This window comes from Pieris rapae, chromosome 19 (genome assembly GCF_905147795.1).
Source record: "Pieris rapae chromosome 19, ilPieRapa1.1, whole genome shotgun sequence".
Lineage (NCBI taxonomy): Eukaryota > Metazoa > Arthropoda > Insecta > Lepidoptera > Pieridae > Pieris > Pieris rapae.
Window position 1 is genome coordinate 8,933,242 of NC_059527.1, and position 26,774 is coordinate 8,960,015.

The 26,774-nt window shown below is 36.1% G+C and overlaps 3 protein-coding genes across 10 annotated transcripts in view; 2 read left to right on the plus strand and 1 right to left on the minus strand.

The window, feature by feature from the left end:
- LOC110991901 (peroxynitrite isomerase THAP4) overlaps positions 1-22,634 on the minus strand; it is a 44,096-nt gene extending 21,462 nt beyond the window's left edge. For 2 of the 8 annotated variants that reach the window (XM_045632347.1, XM_045632345.1), the window contains exons 1-3: positions 18,019-18,158; positions 17,286-17,469; positions 14,048-14,169 (exon numbers count right to left, since the gene is read on the minus strand). In XM_045632347.1, the coding sequence (XP_045488303.1) occupies positions 14,048-14,169; positions 17,286-17,469; positions 18,019-18,098 (386 nt within the window). In that variant the 5' untranslated portion in view covers positions 18,099-18,158. Of the gene's footprint in view, positions 1-13,142; positions 13,970-14,047; positions 14,170-17,285; positions 17,470-18,018; positions 18,159-18,704; positions 18,889-19,238; positions 19,386-19,840; positions 19,863-20,366; positions 20,793-22,443 lie in introns of those variants that run through there. The other 6 variants (XM_045632351.1, XM_045632350.1, XM_022257475.2 and 3 more) reach the window with 6 other exon arrangements.
- Positions 1-26,774, plus strand: part of LOC110991916 — an 82,426-nt gene that overhangs the window by 52,834 nt on the left and 2,818 nt on the right. Inside the window, exon 4 of the mRNA XM_045632344.1 lies at positions 26,623-26,713. Within this exon, the coding sequence (XP_045488300.1) occupies positions 26,623-26,713 (91 nt within the window). The remainder of the gene's footprint in view (positions 1-26,622; positions 26,714-26,774) is intronic.
- LOC110991899 (interferon regulatory factor 2-binding protein 1) lies at positions 21,064-26,501 on the plus strand. The gene is made up of 4 exons (XM_022257473.2): positions 21,064-21,965; positions 23,380-23,613; positions 23,903-24,144; positions 24,251-26,501. Exons 1-4 carry the CDS (start codon positions 21,299-21,301, stop codon positions 24,374-24,376), a joined length of 1,269 nt encoding a protein of 422 aa, XP_022113165.1. The 5' UTR covers positions 21,064-21,298; the 3' UTR covers positions 24,377-26,501.

Below are 26,774 nucleotides of genomic sequence, written 5' to 3' on the forward strand. Positions count from 1 at the left end.
CTGTTACCACTTATCAATTGATTTACCAATGCAGATGTGAGATATTGACTGGTGGTAATGGTTTTTTGTGCTGGATATTATTAGATTATCTTATATCAATTAGTTTTATCTTTAATATATATTGCATACTTGTACCAAATTCTCCTGGCAGCCGATCTTTCTAATTGATAGGATAGCTCAGGTTTAGCAAGACTCAAAAAATACAACGACCTCTGTTTAAGCCTTGACTTGGTATCACAGAATATGCTTAAAAGGTATAAAGTATTATGATTATACATAGCCCTAAATCCCCTGCGTCATGAGCACGCGCTACATACACATACCGAATTAGGTATATATTTAGTACTACATACATATACATATTTTTTTTCATCCTTTCGTAAATGTTTGAACGTTTTTGTATATGTTATGTATCTTTGGCTATAGAAGTTATAATTTATTTAGCAAAATTGCTTTTTTTTATATATATATAATTTATATTATTTTACGAGCCATCGACCTCTATCTAATAAATTTACTTAATCTTGATTGACACCGTTGCTTTGTAGCAAGTAGGTAAATAATATGTATTTTATTACGTCTGTCAAGCCATATAGCGACAGTTGCGTCGCGTCACCACGGTCGAGCTGCGTGCTTGATAAGCTATCGCCCAAGAAACTTTCCATTCGCGTATCAGCCGAACCCGGCTGTTTATTGCCCCAAGTCTCAGCCGGATGTTTGCATTGCACTGATAAATCACGCAAATATGCATCGGACATGATATTGAATAGATAGTGTCGAAACTTTTATCCAATAAAAATGGGTGTCTATGGCCAGCGATGACTGCCTTTTTTGGGCGTCGCGGAGGCTCGTTTGCCCCCCTATTATATAAAAAAAATCAATGTCAAAACTAGTAGGTTCGAATTATCGATTAGTTATAATCAATCATGTTAGAAGGGCTAATGAACTCAATAAAACTCTAATAAGAACCGAAGATTAGAATTAGCTAGAAACTAAAAGTAAGTAAGTAGGAAACCAATAGTGCCATTGTTATTTTGGGAGCTTTGATTGGTAGAATAAACGTCACATGTAACAGATTGCGCCGGCTGTGCACTAATGGACTTTCTTTGTGCAGATTTAACATTGGCTCGAACAGTATCTAAAGCAAAACATCGCGAGGAAATCGACTTGCCTTAGACAGACTTAAAATGTTTACCGCGTGTGTCAAGCACAAGAGGCTGACCTACTTGTATATTAGATTGACAAATGATCATTTAAAAGATACTGAAATCTGAGGACCAGATGTAAAAAGGTTGTAAATCACAAGCTTCAACAGATTGTAACAATATACTCGTATTGACGAAAATGAATTTCTATTTCAATTAAAAAAACACTTGTTCTTGTTTACCAGAAATTTACAGTAACGTAGCCCTGCGACCACGTAGTCTTGAAAAAACCCTCAAATCGCCACAAATGTATGCAACGATAGCAGTTTCCTCCTCATTACAGACATTACCATAAGTTAATATTCAACAAGTCTGACGTTACATCACTCGTTATCTAATTCTCATGTTTCTATATTTGTTGTTCCAAGGGCATTTTGCACGTGTATTTTGTGTATGAATGTTTGATTGTTTGGTGAGGCTTTGGAGATATCGGAAATTGGGTCAATGGAACCTCGATGTATCAATCACATTGATATGTCCCAAACGATAATATAACTTCAATTATTTAAGAAAATTCAGATGAACACTTAGTACAATAGTAATAATATAGGCCATATAGTCTTGAATACTTAGTATGCCTAACCCAAAGCCTAAGCCACCTCTGGGAGCTTCAGGGCTTTAAATTGAAATTACTGAACGTTACGGAGGCTCTTCAATAATTCATGAGCCAATCTGTACTGTTTCCCTGAGGTCATCACGCTTTTCCTTGGTAAGGTTCAACGCATGCCAATTAAGTATTGCATAGCTATTTCGATCTGCTTTTGTAGGAGCCTGTCAAATATTTAGCGTCCTTTTTATTTCCATAATTTCGTTAAAACACTGGTAGAACACGTTGAAAAAATAAAACACTTGAAAACGAAGACGTTGTACTCTCCGTTAGATCCATTCCCAAAATTATATAAATATGTAAATATATTTGTTAATTTATTAAGTAATACAATCCACTAAACGTTTTTTATAGTGTTATCCACACATGTACGTGAGTAATATACAAAGCCCTGCTGTCTGATGAATAAAGGGGACTGTATTTGTCTGACCTTCGAGTAACGCCATGTTTTGGAATGTTTATTCGTGTTATCGGAGTCAAATAATACGGTCGGCAAGAGTCTTATACGGAACTAGTTTTTCAATTAACGTGCGAATATTTTAAAGTTTTTTTTAATTTATATAAAAGGTGTAATTAATATTGACGAACATTACATCTCAGAGGTATAATTTATACGAATTCTCAAGAATTAAAGATAAAAATTTCCATTCTAGTAGTATTCTGATCTCTATGTGAGGATAATAGATGTATGGACATAAAATTTTAATGGTCATGTACGTTGTTCTATTTCAAATTAAAACTCGTTGGAAAACAACCGAATATAATACATGAAAAACAGGTAAACCACAAATGTTTAGGTAACACAGGAAAAATACAAGTCAATATATTATTTAAAATGTACTCTTAACATATAAACAAAATGTAACTAACGGTTGACTATAAATAACTTTATTTTACCCGAAAGGTGGGTACTATTTGAACTCGGCTACTTTAACAGCTGATTTAATTTAGGTTTTTATTTATCAAACAAAATAAGTGTCCAATTAGGCTTACACCAATATACCAAATTAATATTACATACAAAATACACAAAGAAAACATAAAAAACAAAAACGACTATATTAACTAGACTGTTTTAAAGAAGATTTCCTCATTGCATTTCCCTAACGTTTCTACTTAACTAATGGCTTATGTAACCAATGTAAGGATGCTTTTATAAACGACTAAATACCAACTTGACTATGGTGTGGTATGGCATATGCAAAGCAAGCACTTGCAGAAAGCCTGGGCGGGTTGATAGTATTTAAATTAATGCTGCGTAGATAAGTGAGGAAAACGTTGCCTGTATTTAGTTTTTCCTTAACCGCGGCGTATAATCAAAGCATGTGTTGTAATTAAAAATATTTGCAATTTCAAAAGAGTATAATTGAGGTTTTTAATTTGTTGTAATAGAATATATTTTCCAAACAAAAATATATGTCTGCTGCTGCGCCTATGTGTCTGCGGCCAAATCAATAATTTTGTTGACATACAGCAGTAATGTTTTAAGCCTCAATTCCACATATCATAATGGAACAGATCACAAATAAAAAAATAAAATACGTTTATTATGAAACATAAGATAACACGACCAACACGTTAGAAAAAATTAAGTCCGAATGCGCTTCACAGGCTAATAATATGTTGCAAGAGTTCAGAAGGGATAATGAATCCCTGCGAGCTGAGAACATGACGCTGACTGCGAAACTTGCCCAATTTGACCAACTTTCCCGCGCAGCAAATATAGAAATTCAATGTGTCCCGGAACACAGAGGTGAAAACCTAACCAAAATTATCCAGCAAGTTGGGAATGTCATCGAGTGCCCTGTCAATGAACAAGATATCCACTACTGCTCCAGAGTCGCTAAACTAGACAGCAAATCTAATCGTCCTCGCTCCATTCTAGCTAAGTTTAGTAGCCCGCGTCTACGCGACGAGTTTATCGCGGCTTCCATAAAGTTTAACAAAGCGAATAAGGACAATAAACTAAACTCTAGTCACTTGGGCATTGGTGGTATTGCGAAGTCTGCTGTCTATGTGGTGGAGCACTTAACGCCTGAAAATAAGGTATTACATGCCGCTGCTAGGCAGAAAGCAAAGGAACTAAAATACAGCTACGTATGGGTGCGCAACGGCCGTATTTTCATGCGAAAAAACGCAGAATCAAACTTCCTCCATGTAAAAAGCGTAGACATATTAAGTCGCTTATCATAAGTACGCTAAGCTTGTTTTATAAATATATATGTATGTTGAACAGTGGGCACCCCACACAATATAAACAAAATCGATTGTAACTACCAAAAACCGAATATAACAAGTGTATTTAATCTAAGTATATATTACCAAAATGCTAGAGGTTTAAGGACTAAAACGCATTCTTTCTACACCCAATTACTTTGTAACACTTATGATATTATAATTTTAACTGAATCATGGTTAAAAGACTCGATATATAGCTCAGAGCTGTTTGATGGACGGTATGTGGTTTACAGGCGGGATCGGTCTGAGACCTTAAACTCCCACAAAAAAGATGGAGGTGGCACCATTATTGCGATCTCAAAGAAACTTAAATCCAAAAGAATGATTAGTTGGGAATCTGATTTAGAAGAAATCTGGGTTCGAGTGGAACTGCCGGCGCCACGTTGCCTTCATCAAATTGATTTCTGTGTAGTTTACTTTCCTCCGCCCGTCAACTATTCTTTGTTAAAAAAATTCACCACAAATTGCAATAAAATTTTCGAACACTCTGTACATCATTGTATTGTTGGTGACTTCAATCTAAGAGATATACGCTGGAGCAATTCTAGTGGTGAATTTTATGTCCCTCCTTCATGTCAACCATTTGTCGATTTCATAGACACTAATAATCTAAAGCAACATAATTCTATCCTTAATAATTGTAACAGAATTCTAGACCTTGTACTTACAAATCTGCCATCGTGTGAGGTGAGCAATTCGTGTGGTGTTTTAAGCGTTATAGATAAACTACATCCTCCCTTGGATATTGAAATTTCCCTGGCCAGAAATCCTGAATTACCTTTTAACATAGTCACGACTAAGCGTAATTTCCGTAAAGCTAACTATGACAATATCTTTATTGAGCTAACAAAATGTGATTGGGAGAAACTTTTCGCTGGGATTGACGACATAAACTTGATTGTAAATGTTTTTTATTTGAAGATACGAGATATAATCAATAATTACGTTCCTTTAAGCAAACCTAGTAATAACCGCTATCCCCCATGGTTTGATCGAAATTTAATTCGAACTTTAAAAGAGAAGAATAAAATAAGACTACGTTATAAAAAATATAAAAACGCAAGGGACGGGCTAGAATTGACTTTACTTAGTAAAAGATGCAAGAAAATGGCCAGTGATTACTATAAGCGGTATATCTCCGATATAGAAAATAAAATAGACGCAAACCCTAAATATTTTTGGTCATATGTAAAAAACAAACGCTGCGGCAATAGTTCTTACCCCTTGGCTATGTCAGATGGATACACTTCTGCCTCTGACGGTTACCGAGTCTGCGAACTATTTTCCACTCATTTTAAAACTGTATATACTCCTAGTAATAACATTAATTTTAGGCATAACAAGGAACAGAAATCCTTTTTTTCTAAACTTGATAATAGTGCTCTTTACTTGTGTCCGCCGGCTTTGAATTATGAAAATCTTCTTAAGAAACTAACACACTTGGACGAGTATAAGGGCGCTGGCCCAGACGATATTCCGCCCATTTTTATACGCAAATGTGCTAAGTATTTGGTGGAACCTCTACTTACAATTTATAATAAATCTCTTAACTTAGGAGTTTTTCCGGACAAATGGAAAATGGCTAAAGTGGTACCTATCTATAAGTCGGGGGAAAAAGAGCTAGTTGCTAATTATAGACCCATTTCTATTCTTTCCTCCTTTGCTAAAATACTTGAGTCTCTAGTATGTCCCTATCTTTATAAACACTTTGAACAGTTAATTGCTTTATCACAACATGGGTTTATGCAACGTAGATCAACCACAACTAACCTAGTTGAGTATACTGAATTCCTAAGTGATGCTTTGGATCGTGGTCTCCAAGTTGATACGATTTATACAGACCTCAGCAAGGCTTTCGATCGAGTTCCTCACTCTATACTTTTAAATAAGCTGTCTAGCTATGGCGTATCACCGCGTTTTCTTAAATGGATTGAATCTTATTTAAGTAATCGCGAATTTTTCGTTGTCGTTAACGGCTTTAGCTCAACAATACATAAAATATCCTCCGGTGTACCACAAGGCTCTCATTTAGGGCCAATACTATTTAATATATTTGTAAATGATTTAACAACTTGTTTTAAGCATTCTAAGGAGTACATGTACGCAGATGATCTCAAGTTCTGCCGTGTTATCAGTAGCTCCGATGATTGCTCGATGCTCCAATCTGATCTGAATGAAGTGACCTCATGGTGTGTCTCTAATGGTATGGAGCTAAATGTCCGAAAGTGTCACTTTATTCGTTTTGCAAGAAAAAGGGATATTTTAATTCACAACTATCATATAGGTAGCGTAGTACTTCGAGAGGAAAGAGTGATTCGTGACTTGGGGGTAATTTATGACAATAAGCTAACGTTCTCAGAACACCAAGACTTTATAGTTAAGAAAGCTTCTAGAATGCTTGGTTTTGTCATAAGAAATACGAAAGGATTTTGTAGCATCAAATCAAAAATACTATTATACAATAGCCTCGTGCGGAGCATTCTAGAATATGGTTCAGTTGTATGGAGGCCGCATTATGCGACGCACATGCTACGACTCGAGAGATTACAAAAGAGGTTACTGTGGCATCTGCTTTTCTCCAGTGGCATCTCGAAAAAAAAGTTGCCAACGTACGAAACCAGGCTGGCACACTTTAATATGATGTCATTGGAGAATCGCAGAAAAATTATTGATATATCGTTTGCAGCAAAGATATTCAATAATAAGATTGATTGTCCGAACCTTCTTTCTAAATTTAAGATTCATGTACCCTCTCGATCCCCTAGGCATCCCGTTATTTCATTTGTCCCTCCTTTCCGTAGGACGCGTTTTGGTCAAAGCTCTCCGGTGTCCAGATTAAGCATTCTGATAAACAAGTTAGGTCTGGATATCCAGAGTTGCTCCCCTCACACTTTAAAATCAATTTTGGTTTAGTTTTTTGTAATTGTTTCTTTTTTGTAATGTTTGTTTTGTTTAAAAATTGTTACGATTGATTTTTGTATGTGCTCTAAATGAATGTCATGTTTGCCTCTAATTGCTCATCACATTCAAAATTGTATTTTGTGTTTGTTTTTACCAAATGTATCAGTGTGCCGAGCGTTGGCAATCTTTATCAATAAAAAAAAAAAAAAAAAAAAAAAGATAGACAGCTATCCCTTATTACACGTCATTAAATTTGAACATCGCTGATTGATCACCCACTTGCCTTTAAAGAAATATTATTAATTAATCAGTTTCAGGCCCATAGTAATAGTTTTATGGAACTAGACATTTTGAATTTTGTAAATAAATCTTTAACAGTAATGTATTTGAACGGACGGATGAACTCGAACGGCGAAGGAAAACATCGCGAGGAAACCGACTTGCTTTAGACCCAAAATGTCGATGGTGTGACAGGTGGATGATCACCCACTTTCCTATTAACATATGGTTATAAAACAGATACGTAAATCTCAGGCCCAAACTTAAAAATTTTGAAAATCACAAGCATGAATAGATGGCAACAATATCGTATTGAAGAAAATTAATTTAAATTTCAATTATACATTGCTTATTTTCTAGCAAACTTTCAAAACTTTATAGAGAAGAATGACTTTGAACTTAATAGTAAGGTACAACAAAATACCAATATGGTCCCTAATTTTTATTAATAACTATTAGATTGACAAATGATCAAGAAACCAGGCTTTACCGCCATTGCTATTTTTATATATAGATTTCTCATAATTTAAGTCTAAATTAATTTAGATGTACCTTTTTATGGTCGTTTTTACCTAGTCATTGTCATTTTTATTTCTTATTTAATGAGAAGCAATAATTAATCATGGATAATATAGTATTCTTGTAGCGTTCGCAAATCAGGCCAAGGATTTTCCTGGGTCACTCCAGGTAAACACTCCCGTAACCCAGTTAAAATCACGAGGTCAAAAATTTAAGATATACATGATAGGTCAAACTTTCTCTGCGTATACTGTCTTTCTCATATTTTCAAACAGAATTCAATTTAAACTTTAATTTTTGATAGCCGTGATATTTGTATTTTTTAAGTAGAGAGACCTGTGCATTGGTCATTATATTTAATGATTAATCAGCAGTTGTGTAAATAATTAGGACGCTATGCGATGCGTTGTCCAGTAAACCAAGAATGAGGTTTAAGTCAATACGATTTTGATGCAACTGCATAGATGCAGCTAAATGACATTGATCCTATGCAAAAAGATTTTTGAAGTCGGCAGTCACAATAATTTCACGAAAGGTGTAAATGATATACAATGGAATTCACATCGAAGCATTAAACACCCTACTACTTTACAAGGCTACATGTTTCCTCAGCCTCACCCGGACAAGTTAACCGGGCCAAGGATGTGCCCGGGTTACGCCAGGGTATCGATCTCTCTGGTGATGCTGGCCTCGTATCTAATAAACCTTCTGCCATAGAATACAAAATTGCTCTTACGTTGAGGAATGACACATTTTCAAAGGTTGTGTGACGGTTGTTAGAACTAAATAAATATATTTTACTTAAAAATACTTTGATAAAGTGTTACCAGGAACGTACAATAAATAATGGGACTATTATACTGTTTTTACTTTAATACGTGTTAAAAACGTTAATAATTGTACTTATACGATGGGGATTGACTTACTTTTATCAATGTTTATTTTTCACTTGGTTGATTTTTTTTTCAGTAAATTATATACATATGGACAAATTCTTGCGGTAATGCATCACACTTTGATTACCTATTTCCCGGTTTTAAAAAAAAAGTAACTTGAAACTTTTTTCTATGTTTAGAGCGAATTATGCTTGTTTCTGCCTATACATTCTATTTAAAAAAAATCATTTTAATTTAATAAAAACATCAACGAACATCAGCTGCCAAATGAGGTGCTGCTGTTTGAGAATTTCCTTGCAGCCTTTCTTACCTCTTATATGTGTTCTTTGGATCGATAAGAGGCCTGACCAGAATACTGAGGCTTTGCATACTACTCAGCTGCTCGACCTTTCTTTCAAGAAATTAACTTATTTGCAGGCTTTGAAATCTATGGACGTACCAAATAGAATATTGTTTTAAATATTGTATTGAAAACACATCTTCGTATTATAAAAGATGTCGTGACTGTAAGTATAGATCAGGTCACGGGATTCGGGCCAAGGATTCTGAAGCTGATATTGATCTGATATGCTCCCAGTCGACAAAGGAACATGCCTTATTCAAGATAGAGTTAAAATTATTTAACAAAAACTTAAAGTTGTGTTTTCAGGATTTATTTCTTATGAATATTCGTTAAATCTTATTATAAAACTGATGTGGAATTTAATTAACAAAGATATTTGTGGTCTATATTTCAGATATATTGGTGGTTCATATTTCAGATATTTGTTTTATATTACAATAGAAACTAGCTAAACTAGTACTAAGCAGGTACTAAATTTTCTGTATTATATATAGATATTTTGATCGAAGATCGCCTCACGATGATTCTTCGAAGAATCTCTTAATCAGCCTTATATTTATAAGATGAATACGTACATAAAAGATGGTTACGCCGAAGCTACCGTGAGAAAAGTATCCCTTTAGCACATGTCGAACAGGTGTTTTAAATTTTAGGGCAAGAATCAAAGCGAAGTAGCGTATAATCAAATAATACCCCTTTATTTATTGGCAGCTGCTCGAAATCCAACATTATAACGTTTCATTCAATGTTTATCTATTCGTGACCTTGTGTTCGTAGCTCGATAAGCTTTCAAATTGTAATAATTCTCTTTGGGTACAGCTTACGTAACGTTCAATGTCGTTGGGCATACTTCACTTCATGAACTACCCTTTAGGTTACAAACATTTTAGAATCAATATTTATATATGTATATTTTTTTTTCATTTAATTTCGTAACATGCCGATATAATTCCTTTTGTTTGATAAAATTGTTTTATCAGTTCGTTCAACCGATCGTACCACTTTTAAAATATGTGATAACATGATAGGATAATCTATATTGATATTCTGATACTAAAAATATTCTAATAAATCGAAAAAACTAAATCGTATCGATGAAATCCTTTGACGCTACGACGGTCCTAACTGCATGCATGCCGCATTGGAATTTGGAGCATTGCATGCATGCTACGGGGTACCAGTAGAGTACAGGGGAAAAGTAGATCATTGGAAATTAAGCTCTTCACGCCGCTTTGTCGTATGCTTAACAAAATATTAATATATCTACCCACCTAGAGATATTTTTACAGCGGAAAGAGAACATGCGTAATGTTTATGGGAACAAATATAATATAAGTTGTTATTTTTATTAATATTGACGTAATAGTGTTGTCAATATAAGCAATGAATTAAGGACTGCGACCGAATGTCACAATGGGTTTAACGCTCAGACTGTATGTCATATTAGGTATAAGTCAGGTGGCTTTTAGCTTTTATGTTCAAGCTACCCTCACTTTTTCGTTCACTCTTTTCCAACTCACATTCAGTTTAGTGCGTGGTATTTGTATGACCAAGAAATGGCTATTAACTCTGTTAAGAATGTCAGAAAAGCAACGACCTATCGTAACGTTAGGGTGAAACGTACCAAAATATGCAATAGGGGGTGACGTGGGCCAACCCAACTATTGATTCGGGGCTAGTGGCACTACGCATGCGCGGTATCGATTGGGTTGCGCAGACTGGCTTTTGACTGCCAAATTGCTTACATCTACTACGTGTTAGGCTGCTGTAATTTACGTTCCCCACTGCGTAGTTTCTCAGGCCGCTTGGCTGAGGGACATGAATTTTGAAACATGGTCTTCTTGTTGGCTTACGGAGTTTAAATTTAATCTAAAATGACAGTTTTTGTCAAGGATTACTCTTCCGAGATCAGGCTATTAATCTGTGCACAGAATATTATCATTTATTCAAAGATATTTCAGGGTATTACAATAAATGTAAGAAAAACGTGGTGTTCATACAAGCATATACAAATCGAAGTGACTAATTAACCACTTCGAATTGTAGTAAATAAATACTTACTGCTGATTTAAAGGCCGGCAACGCTCTTGCGAGCCCTCTGGCAATATATGTGTCTATAGGAGGCGCTATCACTTCACATCAACTGATTTGTTTACCCCCCGTTACAATTTATTTATATTTATTTAATATACACGTCTAGAATACAATAAGTTTTCTATTACCCTAGACGCAACTAAGCACCTAACCCATTTTCCAATCATAGAATATGATGATAAATGTTATCAAGTATCCGACGCGATAAGTGAAATTTGGAGCTTTGAATTAACTTAACCTTAAATTTGACCCCCTAAGAGGCCTTTACAGACCTCATTACATTTTGATTCTCGCTGGTCGTGTTTAAAAACATGTTAAAACCTACACATATTGTTAAGAAGCATTTCTTTTATTATTATTTGTAATTGACCGGATGTTATATACCTGTTCTTTTTCGTCCTGGTATTGTGTGATCTAGCTGTCAGACTAGTCTAGCAGGTCTGGGAATCGATGTCGTTATTACCTTTCAACAATCCACTTGACTGACTGAGTATTGATCTCTAGCTAGATTTATAGATATATATATATAATATCACAATTGATATCTTATTGTGAGGAAAATTGGTGTAAAAGTGTAAAACTCTCAATTTCGCAAACAGATTCGCCCTGAAAACATAAAAATGAGTTCTTTGTCTAAGCGCTCCACACAGACGCTTATGTAATCCAAATAGGTCAAAAAACGATAAATGTATACAAAATAGATGTTAAGAAGCCACCTCTAATGGCTGGGTGTGACGTCAGCGATCAATACAGTTCCGCGCCTGTGATTCAACATGTTTTGGCGATTTTAGCCACTTTTATACTCTATTTCAAGGGTATAGGCCTCGCTCATAACAGGAATCTAGCTTCTAGTAATTTAAAACTTTAAAACTGTATGAAACGTAATATTAGCAACATTTCATTCTTTATCCAAATTTCTCTTATGTAATTGTATTTTTGCTGGAGAAGGACATACAAATAAATAAATTAATAGATTTTTCATAAACTGTGCTTTTGTAAAAAGTTTCTGAATAACATCTATATGAACTAGCTTTCAGCTGTCTGATGCCTGTATACAACAACTATGATATTGTGAATATTTTATTATTTTCGTCAAGAAGCTTTTGCAATTTTTCCCTAAAATATCCTGCACTTTAACTGTTGAAAGCCTGTCAGAGTGGGGAACGTAAATAAACAGTGACACGTGGTATGGGAGTGGGCGCATGCGCATTGACCGGCCGACTATCGATTTCCCGACACATTATACGTGAGCTTTGTGCTATACATCTGTAAAAGGTATCATTTCTTCGACTTATTATATCTGTGTACAGATGGGTCTTATAATGGAAATATATGCGAATTCTTCTAATTCAATGAAGTCTAATGAATAGTTTATTATGGTGATCACAAAATGGGATACAATTTTGGGTCCTTGACAAAACCACCGAATTATCAATTACGAAATGTCCAAATTAATTTCGAGTCTAGCATTGCTATGATCTATATGTTTAGATCTAAAGTTAGTAATCATTCCAAGGTTGCTTTATCAATCCGTCTACTGTTAAAATAATAGTATGACTTAAGAGCATGATTCCAAAATCATCAAAGAAAGAGCTGTAATAGTTTTAATTTTGTCCCAAATATTAGTAAAATATAAGTTCACGGTCGATTCAGTCCAGCTAAATTCCAATAAATGTCCGGTTCGTGAAAATCAATACAATTCTGCTGCGCCATGAACTTAGCCGCCCTACGTTCGCACAGATAAGCCATCCACGATCATTATAATCTATATGATGATAATATGAAATCAAATAAACTTTTAAAGGTAAGAAGTGACCCAAACGCTTAAGGTCTGCCGTGATTATTGGTGTACAGCACGTGAAATTTAAAATTTCCACTTAATAACTATAGATATAATCAATTAAGTATAAAAAAACATTGTTAAGAGCCTATCTCATAACTAGGGGGGGGGGGCAAACCAAAGGTTATTTCTCAATAGTATCGCTTCTAGTTAAAATATTCTAGAGAAATCGCTCGTCAAAGTTTTCATATATAGAAAATCTTAATTTTCTTGAACTTACCGCATTAACATACTAATCAGCGATTCCTGGTCGATAAAGTGTACGGTCTGTTCTGGCCTCTTTACTTAAAAATGAAGCGCGCCTGTTTTTTCAGATGACGCGCTCCTTGTCGGCGCTCTTGGCGAAATTTTTTGCATTGCTGTCCAGTTTTCAACTCATGTTCTGCATCGTTTTCAATGCTGCACTATAGCCTTTATTGAACATTCCTCCAGCGATGTAAACAGAAATCTCGACGAATTTAATGCCTTAGTGAAGGTGTTTAGGTGTGATGCGCCACACAGTGGATTTGAACGACTCGTTCGAATTTTGTGTATGTCCCATATAACCCAAACACCTGGTCCAGCAGCTCCTCCTTAGATAAATCCTAGGTGGATTAGCATAGGACGAATGAGCTTCTCGACACGTCCGTCATTGGACGTGGCGGATGTTTGAAAGCAGCCGGGGTGTTTGTCGCTTCAGCTTTGCACCGCTCACAAGTTTCGGCGCCTTCCGGGCGATTTACCTTCGTGGCGAGGTAATTTAAAATACATAAGGTAAATTTATCTTTACCGCATTTACAGGACAAAAGGATTTTGAATCCTAGACCTCGATGGACGTTTTTGGCAAACGTTTTTCTCTGCTTACACGAATTGCAAATGTAACTAATTTAGAAATTGCTATTGGGATCCGGCTCTCGTATACCTGCTCGACGCCTGATTTATCAGTTCTAATAATAAATCAGTTGGACTTAAGAACAACGGCACAGCCAAATCCATGTCTACTCGGGAGCAGTGTATCCGTTGTTTTTTTAATAAAATATTTGCTCGCGAACCTATTCCAACTCGCACCTTCGAAAACAATCATAAAATAAAACTGTATACATACGGGCAAAGCCGCAAGTAAATATCTACTTAGGATTTACTTACCCTTTTCTCTTTACAGATAAGTTGTCATAGTGCTTCTTTCTTGCTAATGGTGATAATTTCCGTTTTTTATTATTCATATTGGCCATTTTTTCGCTTTGATAGACTTTCTCTTCACTGCAGCACTGTCAGAAAATGAAAGTATTAATTATTAATTGGCTTTGTTTGTATTTTATTTCTATCAAGCGAAGTTATTTAAATTGTGTATCGACCCTTAAAAATGGATACATAAACTCTTTAACTGCATCATTCTTCATTCTTCTCCCTACTTAAAGAAATTACAACTTGACATAATATGCTAGCCACAGCGCTTAGCGCCTTAGAGTATTAAGCCAGAAAGGAGACGCCATCACTCGAACGATGCTAATTAATTTTTCTGCCAAAACATCGGCGGGGGACGAGGCACTCACACAGACAAAATTTTACTACAGAAACAAATTGCACAATGTTTGTACACACGCACACAAACCTAATTTGCTTACACAAGAGTAACCGCAACGCACACATTTAAAGAAATCGTATCTTTACACGTTACATGTACAGCACACATACGCAACAATCCCGAGATAATTAGAGCTACCACCATGTCGATAAAATTTATTCATTCAATCATTCAGTTGTTACGTTTTAAATATTTTAACGTTTTACGTTACGTACTTAAATATTTATTACAAAGAGGTTAAAAAGTACAACAGGGGGTTTCTAAACACATTGTCAATCAAAGTATTTATTAATATGAAAACATCATGTAACTGTATAATCATTTGACATTAAAACAATTTATTTTTATTAATACTACTTTTTTAATTAATAGCGTAATTGAAATCCCATGATGATTTTGAATTTAAAAATTTGAAACGACATAAGAAAAAACAATTTTATTTTATACTAGGTACCTACTAGTTTTATGTATGAAATAATAAGAACACTATTTTTACTTACAAAATAGCGGATTTTGATAAGTTTTATTTAAATCTGCTAATCCAGCAAAACTTTTTATTGATTTTTGAAGTGAATGAGTTTTGTGAATATATGACGGATACATTTTTTTGGATCCTTTTTCTTAGAAAGGTAAGTGATTCTCGTGTTTACATATTTTTCCATAACAACCTTTGCCAGTTCTATGTTATGCGTCACATAATCGTTGTCAAAATAATGTTCCTCAATAGAATGAAAGAGTGTTTTCCCTACAAGTTTTTTTAAAGTTTGAATAACAATTCGTTTAGTGTTGTATTTAGGATCAACTTTTTTATCCGACGTAAGTGTGGCTCTAATCTCGAATTCACAAAAGCGACATAAGGATATTACCTCTTCTGAGGCATACATTAAGCCACCTCTACTTTTTTGATAAATCAAGCTTTCTTTACACTGCACGCCTAAAAGAGCCTTGACGCAGATACTGCATTTGATTTTTTTAATGATAGAAAAAACCACGTAGCCCGCTATGTATTTCACTACTTCCTCGCCGAAAGGAGATAAGTATGTGTAGCTATCTATATCTGTAAGTATCTGTTCCTCTGTGATGGAAAATTGTTTATCTGCCTCTAAATTAATACAGAATGACAAAGATGTGTCGTTGATTTTTTTTATCCCTGAAGAACAATCTAAAATTGATATTTTTTCTAAAGGAATACAATTTGTACCTCGTTCATTTCGGTTTAGCTCTGTGTGTACCAATAGTTTCTTATATATTGCTTCGAGTTGTCGCGCTGTGGGATTATCATTATACCCGCCATGGCTACGAATATTGGAAAAAAAAATTTCTATATGATCTTGGCTGATCTTATGTAAGGGCAGATACGTAAGTATTGTGCCTTGGTCTAACACTAAACTTTTGAACAACTTTTTTGCACTTTCAATGCACACGCAAAAACCTAAAAAACCTGTGTGTCTTGGAGATTTTAATATATTTACTTTTTTTAATGTGTTACCCCTAGGAATAACCACAGATAAGTTAGTTATGACAGCTTTTGCTTCATCTAATCGGTCAAATGCCTTTTGATAGTTTTTTGAGTTTAATGCCTGTTTGTATGCATTGGACCAAGTTTTTGAATCGAGGACATCAAATATATCGTTCATTAAAATTAAAAATTCAGCGGTTGGAGTTACTTCTTTGAAAGAAGGCATCTTCATAATGTCAGCACAAAAAATCAATGCGTCAGCTACGCTCTGACTGAAAAGTTGGGCAGCCAATGAGACATTCATTATTTTGGACTTAAAATAAATATGGTTCGCTTTTACTTTGTTGGCTAAATAAAACATTTCTTCCTCTTGTAGTTGGTGCAACTTTGTGATATATGACCATTCTATTTTTTTTTCATGGCCAGATCGATAAGTTAAAAAATATTCGTAAAACTCAAACGCATTTCTAACCAGTTTCAACATATGACACGGATCTAGAAAAAAGAAAATCTCTTGTCCAGTATGAGGATCTAATATTTTAGTCTGTAAATTTAGTGGATCAAGACAGCAGCCCAATTCTTCAGCCATGGCAAGATTACATTTTGTGCCGTCACATGTCTATGTGACTGCACACGGATAGTGTAGAATTGCAGTCGACTAGTAGTTTGAAACCCTGTTTCTGTAAAAACCGGTTCAAACAACCGGTTTTTACTGGTGTTTGATACTCAGTCTGAAAGGCGATGCGTCCTGCTCCAATAACATGTCTCTATCAATCTTAAACACGGTTACAAAATTAGTTGCGCTTCAATAACAAATCGCGCCATACTTTGTTAACGTGACAACAAGTTTGTAATACAAAATCAGTGTTTCAATCTTGTACTGTCATACTTATATGACGAACGCGTTATTGAGCTGCAAATTAATTTTGTTATTGTGTTTAAGTTTGAAGGAGACAAGGTATAATGCTAATAAATTTGGGGGGTGTAGGGAACAAGCACTACTAACACAGACTATGATTTATCCCGGAAATGTGTAAGGTCCCCAAGGGATAGTCAAAAAATTGTTACAATCCAAAATCCGCCGAGACGAATTCGCAAGTAGAAGGTTAGTTTAAAATAACAATCATAAAGATCTATTTGCTTCGTATGTTGACAGAATAAATTTCTGAAAACCGTTATATTTTAAGGTATACATTGAAGTAAAGAATAGGTATACATTGGTGTTGGAAAAGCAATTAATCGTTTTTTAGTTACTTCAGTGGATGTTCAAAACTATATGGAATACATAATACGTTATTACAGATCCCTACATGTTTGCATCGAAACTAGATATAACTTACATTTGGTAATTTAAAAGTAGGTGTTGCTGATTCCTTTAATTTTCTTTTGTTGTTAGCCAGCAACAAGAAACATGACGTATCAAAATGATCGGAGCAAACTTTACTTGTACGTTTGGGTAGCCATGTTCTGTGATTTTCACAAGCTTTTATCCATTGTTGTCGACGGATAGGGTCTTTTGGAAATCTATAATAAAAATAAAACTGTTTTATTTCAAACTAAAAAAATGTATCCATAATTACAGTATATTGTTCATTCGTTCAATAATTTATCGATAAAAAATAGTATGTGTCCCCTCTCTAAAATGACGTAAACCGGCGTTGGTGTGGCTAACTACCAACTTAGGAAAATAACCATTATTAGGATAAATTCATGTGATAAATTTTTATAATTTTTCACGCCCTTTCTTCATTAATTAAAGACATTAGTATAATAAGAAAATTTGAAGTGTCGGGTAAACCTTCAAAGTACTTGTGAGCGAATCCACGAACAGGACAACTAATAATCAATAGTAAAGCATATTTACTTAAGTCATTGAACAATATGATCCCTATGTAAGTACCATCTGTTAGTAAAAAAATTATGCAAATAAAAAATTAAGCCACAAAAAACGTCATAGTGCGGAACTTTGCAATAAACTGGCAACATTGACTCGGCATTACTCGGCAATTAATATTTATTTGATTTTCACGTATTCTTATAATATACGATAATATTACTTAAGAAAATACTTACAGATGAAATGTCACGTTGTCTTTTTGTACACTCGATGTGTCAGACCTTTTTTTACAGCCGAATACACTGCATCCAGTCATTTTTGTCGGAGCTCTTTACACTAACAAGCGTCGTACCGGAATGGCGCGGAAGGGTCGAGAAACAGTTCTATATAACGGGTATGTCCAGCGGGTTCGTACTTTGACAGAGGGGGACGCGCGTAAAGGCGACTCCTTTCTGGCTTAATACTCTAAGCTTCGCGCAGAAGTCTCTCATCCTCACAGAGATTTAGATATAATAATATTAACTTCAGATCCCCAAATTCCTGATATCTATGCATATCTATATAATTTTATATTTATAATATAAAATCCCAAAAAGTTAGCAAGGTGTCGCGTTGCACACATTGTCAAACAAAAATATGGTAATTAGTTATCTTAAACATGTTAGTTTGCCCTGTTGTTACTACTAAAATCCTTAAATAATGTATACACATGTATAGATTTTTTAAATGCGAAGTTCTACGCTTATTTTTTTGTCAGTGTCGCTATAAATCCTAATTTCTATTAACTGTCCGGCGTAAAACCCTTCAATAAAATTGCAATCAGCTAATTTAATCTTCCCATCAAAATCCCCAAATATAATTAATTGAACGAAGGTACTACGTTATTTGACAAATTAATTTAGCTTGCTGACGAGTTACCTACCACTATATTAGGAACAGCCGTTTTACAAAGACGTTGTATGCCTTTTGAAGTGACATACATATCTTCCTCCAAAAAATGCTCGGAACAAACGACGCTTGAATTATTCGGCTTAAAAAAATCTTCTCGCCTTTGTTGACTGATGATTGATGTCCATTCTCCACATTTTATTGGGTCACGAGGAAAACTAAAATGTAAAAATTTGAAGTTTCCATGAAGTTTATAATGTGACACTTACAGACTACAGACTACGCGACACTTCTATACTTAGCATGCCGCATGTCGCGAACACATAAGTTGGCCCATAACTGAATCGTTAAACATCATATTTACGAATATTAAAAAAAAAAATTGGCTACCTCCTGACCTACACTTTATATAGCGTAAATATATTTGTCAAAAACTACGCACAAAAAAGTACATAAATTTATTTAAAAAAAAACAGTAATAAAAAAATCGACTCCACTTATTAGAACAGGGTTATTTTTATAATGTGACTAAAATAAAAAGAAGACTGTAATGCGTTGTTGTTGTTACCGAAAATACGATATCCCATCCTTTTTTAGCGTTCTTGACGTAATATTTTTACAATTTCTCACAGAACACTTTGGCATTTTTAACAACTGTTCCCAGACGCGAGCGACGCGAGACTATTTGATATGAGCGCACAATTTAGAATGTTGCGCTCATTTTTTGCGGACGTTTTTAGACGTTGAGTGTGCATTTTGGGTTTTTTGTATATCAATATTCCCTTTACTTCATCACGAACAAAGGTGTAATCGGATTTGACTGGACTGTAAATCCGTTGAGATTGAATCTACCGGATAACGTTATTTCTACCGTTTCAATAGGTACTAAATTAACAGTTATACTGCAATCCTTTATCAGTGTGTTTTTACCTGCCTATATTTCGTTAAACTGAATTCGTTTTATGCAGTATTTAAAATTTAAATTTAAATATATGCTGTAGGTATTTTTATGCTTTTGTTTATTACAAAAATAAAATTAGTTGATAATCTACAAAAGTATTCCAAGCATTATAAATAAGTTTATCGTAAACAAAACTGATTCCCGAAATCATACCTACTAAAAATATCGTAAAGTATTCTCTAAACTTCTGACTATAATCCGCTCATTACCTGCTCGCATAACTGTTCTACGGCCAGAATATGCAAAAAAAACAAAGAGACTAAATTATTATTAAAAGTACAACAGAAATAAAGAGGAAACATGGTAAGCGGCGAGTGAGACGTTGCCGCACCGCGCTGGCTGACTCGTCACGTGACGTCACGTCTCAAGATGGCCGCTGTACCGGTTGTGTTACCCCACTCCCGTCCTCCAGCCGGATCCGACCGCGTTACTCCATAATAATAATAATTTAGAATGCAGCCGTCCGAAAGGAAACCGAGTGAGAATAGATTGAAATTTAATGCATCGAGCACGTCGGTTATACGTGTTAGCGTTAATTGTTATTCTAGAGCGGCAGCTGTTTACTTTCGTTGAATAATATGAGTTCTGTTAGGAAACCATAGCTATTTGCCACGAGTTGATGGCAATGGGTTTAAAGTCGTGATTTGTTGCCTTTAACCGTGTACTAATACCTAATATTATATATAATAGTACCTAATATTTTATTTCTGAATATATAGATGAAAAGATACTTACGCTAGATTTCAGATGCGAGTAAGAGCAGTGTTGGCCTAGTGCCTTCAGCCTACGAATCTCATCCTTGAAGCAGTAGGTTCCAACCTCGGTGGCATTTAACACTGCGAGTGTTTCATGCCACCGTCATGTAACACACAGTGAAGGAAACCTGCATACCTTAGAAAGCCAAAAAATAGTCAACGACGATCTACATGCCAATGACAAAAAACTAAATATCACAAAACAGAACAGAAATTCAAAGCCCAGACCTAAAAGGTCTTTTTTTTAAATTTAAGATTGACCTACACTAACATGAAATGTTTGTCGTTGAGAGAATTTACCTACTCAATGTTTAGATACAGAAATATGGTTATGTCGTATTAGGTAGCTAAACACTTAGTTTATTCAAAATTTAATCTGATTGGCTTATATACTCCTACCGTTGGCTACTTTTACGATATCATCAGTTTGATGAATCGCTTTGCCTTATTGTTGGCCACAATAATGTTCTATTTATCGTAGATATATTTGTCGGCAAAAACTCTGGTTTGATAAACCATGTTTAGGATTTAGTAAGCAGAGTACGCTGGAAGTACCGTGTTCATTATCGTGCGATAGCGTTGAAGGCAATATGAGGGTTGTGGTGCGGGGGGTGCATCCGCGTCGGGCTAACGGCTCGTCCTCGGCGCGTCGCGGTGCGCGCGCTGACGTCACCGCTCGATAATGGCCGCTACCGCCCCGACCCCGCACACCTTCGCGGCCGACCCAGCTCAGTCTCTCGTCAGCCATCAAACGAAGCGAGTGCTTTTAAACGTTTCCGCGCAACTGCGTTACATGTGATAATAGTGCTCCCGTGTACCATGGTGACAGTGTTTCTTAATTCAACAAATAAATAAGTGACAATTTTTTCAAAAAGCGAATATCGCCGGCCAAGTTCAACACCAGACATCAAAATGTCGGTGATGCAAAAGCGGCAGCATTGCTATTTATGCGATTTACCTCGCATGCCTTGGGCGATGCTGCATGAGTTTTCGGAACCAGTATGTCGTGGATGTGTAAACTACGAAGGTGCAGATAGAATAGAAGTAGTGCTTGATACAGCACGACAACTCAAACGTGCACATGGTTTTCAAGAAGGCCGTGGGCCCTCACATGCCAAAGGTGGCCATCGTGCGCCATTAGAGGCTCATCAAAATGGTGCAGAATCGGGTACAAGAGGTCAGCCAGCTCCTCCTGCACATCATGCACCAACTGCTGGATTTGCATTACATCATTCGCGGCCAACTACAAACGCTGGTTTACTAGCAGAGTACGGCGGTCGAAGAGAAGAACATGAGGGCAGAAGGCTGGCACATCTACCCCTGGCTCATTTACCATCTCACGGTGGAGCTCGGCTCGCTCCTGGATTAACCTTAAAAAGACCGTTAGATGATGATGATCATCAAAATCATCACGAGCCAGCTAAAAGGCTTTTAGAGGAACACTCTCGTCCTCCTCTAACTCGCGGGGAATCACTGCCTGCAGTTTCTCTGGCGGCTCCATTTGCACCTGACCGTGTTTTCAAACAAGAAAAACATCCTCTACGTACTCCGTCATTTGACGCAGCTTTTAAAAGTAACGGTAAGTTGATTCACTAACTTTTAAATTTTGTGTTGTTTAATGGCATTAGAAATATTTGTTATTCTGTGTAAATATTTTTGATAGGTACTAAAGTTTATAATAAATACTACATTAACAAATAATGTAACACTAAGTTTTCACAACAAAATATTCCAAACAAAAATTTCGTGGAATAAAAAGTATAAAATATATCATTATCATAAATCTGGCATATTAAATTATAATTTACATTTAATTTTAATACCTCAGTCAATACATAACATTTCTAAAAAGTGACGCTTACTTATGTACGTCATTACTTTAATTCTTTAGAGCATTTAAGATAAAGAGCATGAATTCAACTACCAAACATAAAGCAAACTGTAAAGTCGAGACAAAACAGCAGAAAAAAATATGTGTTTGTGTTAAAACATATCTCTCGCAAATGTTCGCTCGGGGACCAGGGATTGATATTATCTAGGTAGGTGCATTAACTCACTCCATAAATACAAAACTGGTTCGGCTGGTTTAGCGTTCTCGAAAGCAAGCAGTCGTGGCCTCTTGCACACAAGCAAAGAGTATACGTACAAACACCCACGTAATGTAAACGCGCTCGCGCCGTGAATGCAAGCACGATCGTGCGGTGCGGCAACATCGCGTGACGACATTTTCGCTCGCGTACGTATGTAGGTAGGCCAGCGAAAAAATATAGCGCCTGCCTACGCTTGGCAGAGTTGTTCGACCACATTCCGTTGGCGTGTGTGTACTGAGTAGGGATCGCGGCGCGCCACAAGCCGACGGCCAAAAAGGTCACTGTGCGTGACGTCACGAACGCCATATGGACCGCGCTTCAACTCGCGTTTACCTATAACCGTCTTGACTCTTAAAAAAACAATAATAGTATATCTTTCAATTCAACTATATTCTTCTTTCAACTAGATAGACATGCGATATCTACACCGCAAAATATCAACAAGCAGTTGGGTATAAACTTTTCGATATTTGACAAATTGTACGTCTTAAAACATTTTCAACTACATAATATTATAATGAAAAATCGACATTTGGCGGGAAGGAACGTACTATTAAAATAGAGGCGGTGACACACGCGCTACACACAGACGCTACGTAAGCGTATACATACACTGTTATTTATACATGTTGTGATATTATTCGCTTGTGTGAATGTTTACTATTGCTGGTCGACCGCAAACGATGTGTCATGCAATATTGAGCGTGTGCTTGTTCGGACGATTCAAAACGATGTCTTTTTATTGTTCGACTGTTATTTGTCACACACTTGTTTCGTTTATTACCAGTTAACTGGTTTAGGGAAAATGTTTAATCGATTAAAACAATATTTCTAGTGCCATAACTTTATTTTATCATGATATTTAATTAATAAGCATTTTTATATTAAATTCTTGTATTGTAGGTTATGGAGGTAGTGCCCCTCTAACCAATGGTTCAGCTGGGTCCCCATTGGGCCGAACAGCTGGTTCTCCTCCGGTGACTGGTGCTGGAGCCGGTCCTTCGCCGATGGCTGCACTCATGTCGGTGACGGATACTTTACCTCCTGGATCCCCTCGTTCCACTGGAGGATCCCCGCCACAGCCACCACCCCAAAGATCCGCTAGCCGCTCGAGTCAACATTCGCCCAATTCATCAGGTAAGCAATGTTAAACCCAAGGTTAAAATTAGAAAATAAATTATTGAACGATTGTTTCTTAGTGGATTTAAAAAAATCGCGGACTCTCGCAGTCGTTAAATGGGTCGGACTCGGGCGGGCGTCCGATCGCAGCGTTTACCGCAATCGGGCGCGGCGCCCGACGACCGCTTGTGCCCATGCCCCATACTCAACAGCTACGGTCTGCACATCTTGATTGCTTGTAGTTGGTTTTATAAATAGTATTTGTGTTATGCAGACAGTAGCTAATCTGATTTATCCGGTCCGACAGGGTCGAACGGCGGGCGGCGGTCGTCGGGCTCGCGACACGTGTCTTCTACTACGTCCGTATCGTCCACGGAGGCCGGTGAGGGAACAGATGCGGCAGCTCCCGCTCCAGCCCCGTTGCTAAAGTGTACGCTCTGCCAAGAACGCCTCGAGGATACGCATTTCGTTCAATGTCCGAGTCAACAACATCACAAGTTCTGTTTCCCGTGCTCCCGGGATTCAATCAAGAGACAGCAAGGGTCTGAGGTTAGTTAAAATACTTATACTATTATTTCAAATAAAACGTGCTTAAAATATGTGCTATATGAACAAATAAATAAAATCCGGTTTTAAAATCGAATTTCTATTACAGGTTTACTGTCCAAGTGGTGAGAAGTGCCCGTTGGCGAATTCAACCGTCCCCTGGGCTTTCATGCAGGGCGAGATCGCAACAATCTTAGGAGAGGAATTCAAACCTAAGAAAGAGAGGGAAACCTAGGACGACATGCCGCCGCGTAGACTTTATCTCTTGTCCCTCTCACTGTGAATGACCAGGGGAGGAGTGTCGGGCGGCAACTCGCCGCCGACAAGCGCTCTGCGCACATACGGGGGCGGCTAAAGGCCCGGGGCCCACCGCGATCGAAACACTTGTACATACAGTTGTAAATAGTCTTATATTAGAAATATACTGATCGGTGGTTCGGATCGGGCTTTCTCCTAGCGAGGGGTCGAAGGTTTTATGGATTGTATTCAGCGTAATGAGGTTGCAGGAATAAAACTATAAGATCTCGGATGTTTTTTTAAGTTTATATCTGAGCTTTACAATATTCTGAATATGGTACATATCCAATTTCGAATAATTTTATGATCATTGTCGCAGAAATTTTTAATGTCGTTGAATAGTTATTGATCTGAGGCGTTTCTCGTGCGGCGAATTGATTTAATCGATTTTTTGTTCGAGGACTTTTCAGATGCCATTTTCTTAGTTACCTTTAGGTCCTGAACCATAGTGAACTTGGCATTTATTTATGTGATTCTTTATATACTGTACAAGTATTTCATAATTACTATGTAAAAAATATAATAATGATCATGACATTTTGTGTAGTGCATTACTGACTGTAAAATGTAGTTTGAAATATTTACCGCGTATCGCTCTATGTACAGATAGCACATATACTTAAAATATATTAATTGCATTCTGCGCATATTTAATATTAATTTAATTTCCTTGAAGCTATTCTTGAGTGGCTCGCGTTCCGTTACGTTTGTCGATGTTTGGCCTGGACATGATTCAAGTTTTGTTCGTTTCGTAGAAGGTGTCGTTGTTTCTTTTTAAGTAAATCGGAATTGGATTAAAGTACTCTACGCTCCGTTGAGCACGTTTGGTTGATTATTTTGTAAGGTTAAGTGAGGTTCGGCTGCAGTATTAGCGAGACCTGCGCACGCGTCGGGGCGCACCTAGTCATTTTGTGAAATGTCAATCTGATCCGCGATTGCGCGGCCGTTATAGGAACTCTTAAAACTCGCTGCTATATTTGTATAAAGTGAAGTAATTATCATTATATTATTATCATTGTATGTCATAATGTTATTACAGTTAGTGTGTCAATTTCGAAGGCTCACACGGCGGCCGTCTTTCGTTTTCGCTTTGCCTCGGAAAAGTCTCGTCTATTATCTGTTTGACAGATAGACACGTTTCCACTCCTATAACTGACCGGATATATTTGACGGTCCAACGTCGGAATGTGGTATGTGACGGACGCAAGTACGACTGCAAGTACGTCTGTAATCTCTGCGGTTATCAAATGTCATATCCGTCAGACGCGACATGACCTTATCTCTTACTGTTCGATGCGTTCAATTAAATTGACATGTCCATTATTTATTTTAGATATTCTTGTACATGTACATATATCTACGGTTACTTTGTATATATTATTAACTTGTACATAATAATGATTTAATGGGTTCTAGCCGCTAGATTATTCAAGGCTATCCAGTCAGTATTACTTAGTACTGTGAGTCTTGTAGTAGTTATTTATGTAAATCACATGTAATATGCGAAAGATTTTCTTTATTCTAGGTATTCCAACTGTCTATCTTTTTATATCCAATGCGGGATTTATTTATTGTAACACGTCTTTTAACATTGTTGATTTGTGTTTTAATTTTCGATGGATTCGAATTTAATGTATTAATACAATGATTTCACTTTTTATTACAAGAAATAATACATTTAATAGTGTTGTATAAAAATGAAATATGTTGTATGCCCATTTAGATTTCAAAACTATAAAAACAACATTACAAGTGTCGAATTTATGTATTTTCTCTTAGTGGGAGTTTATTTATAAAGTTCAAAACGTTGTTATGCGTCTTATACCTATCGAATCTTTACTTCAACTAACAAAAATGTTATGTATTTTAATCTCATTGCTATTAATTATATTTGTTTCTTGTACTAGTAATATTTGTTTTTCGTAAACAAATTTTAGACCGCCTGAACTGGTAGACTCGTAAAGGAGTCACAAGACTTTCCTTTCTTACTGTAAGCAAGTGAAATGCTTCGATTAAGACGTTAATGTAAATGTTGGTGAAATACAATTGATGTGATTTTATAACAACGCCTTTTTATTTAAACACCCCTTTCTATGGAATGAGAAACATTCAATTAAAAAAGCCTTTTTAAAAATATTTTTCATATTATTAGTGCTAATATAGTGAGTTTGTGTTTGTTTCCAGAACGGCAAGGACCGCCGGAGAGAATGCCGGAGCCCCTTTGTTTAACCAACAGATGAGGCCAGCCTCCCATTACCCAGTCGATCGATATTTGGTAAATATTTTTGTATTTTTATTTAAGCAATCGAATTATGTATTTCATTTTTAAATTTAAA

Excerpts from the sequence above, each read along its gene's own strand:
- LOC110991899 (XM_022257473.2), top strand. The coding sequence starts at position 21,299 with ATGTCGGTGATGCAAAAGCGGCAGCATTGCTATTTATGCGATTTACCT. Across the intron at positions 21,966-23,379 it reads CGCAGCTTTTAAAAGTAACG|GTTATGGAGGTAGTGCCCCT; the intron begins GTAAGTTGATTC and ends CTTGTATTGTAG. Across the intron at positions 23,614-23,902 it reads ACATTCGCCCAATTCATCAG|GGTCGAACGGCGGGCGGCGG; the intron begins GTAAGCAATGTT and ends CCGGTCCGACAG.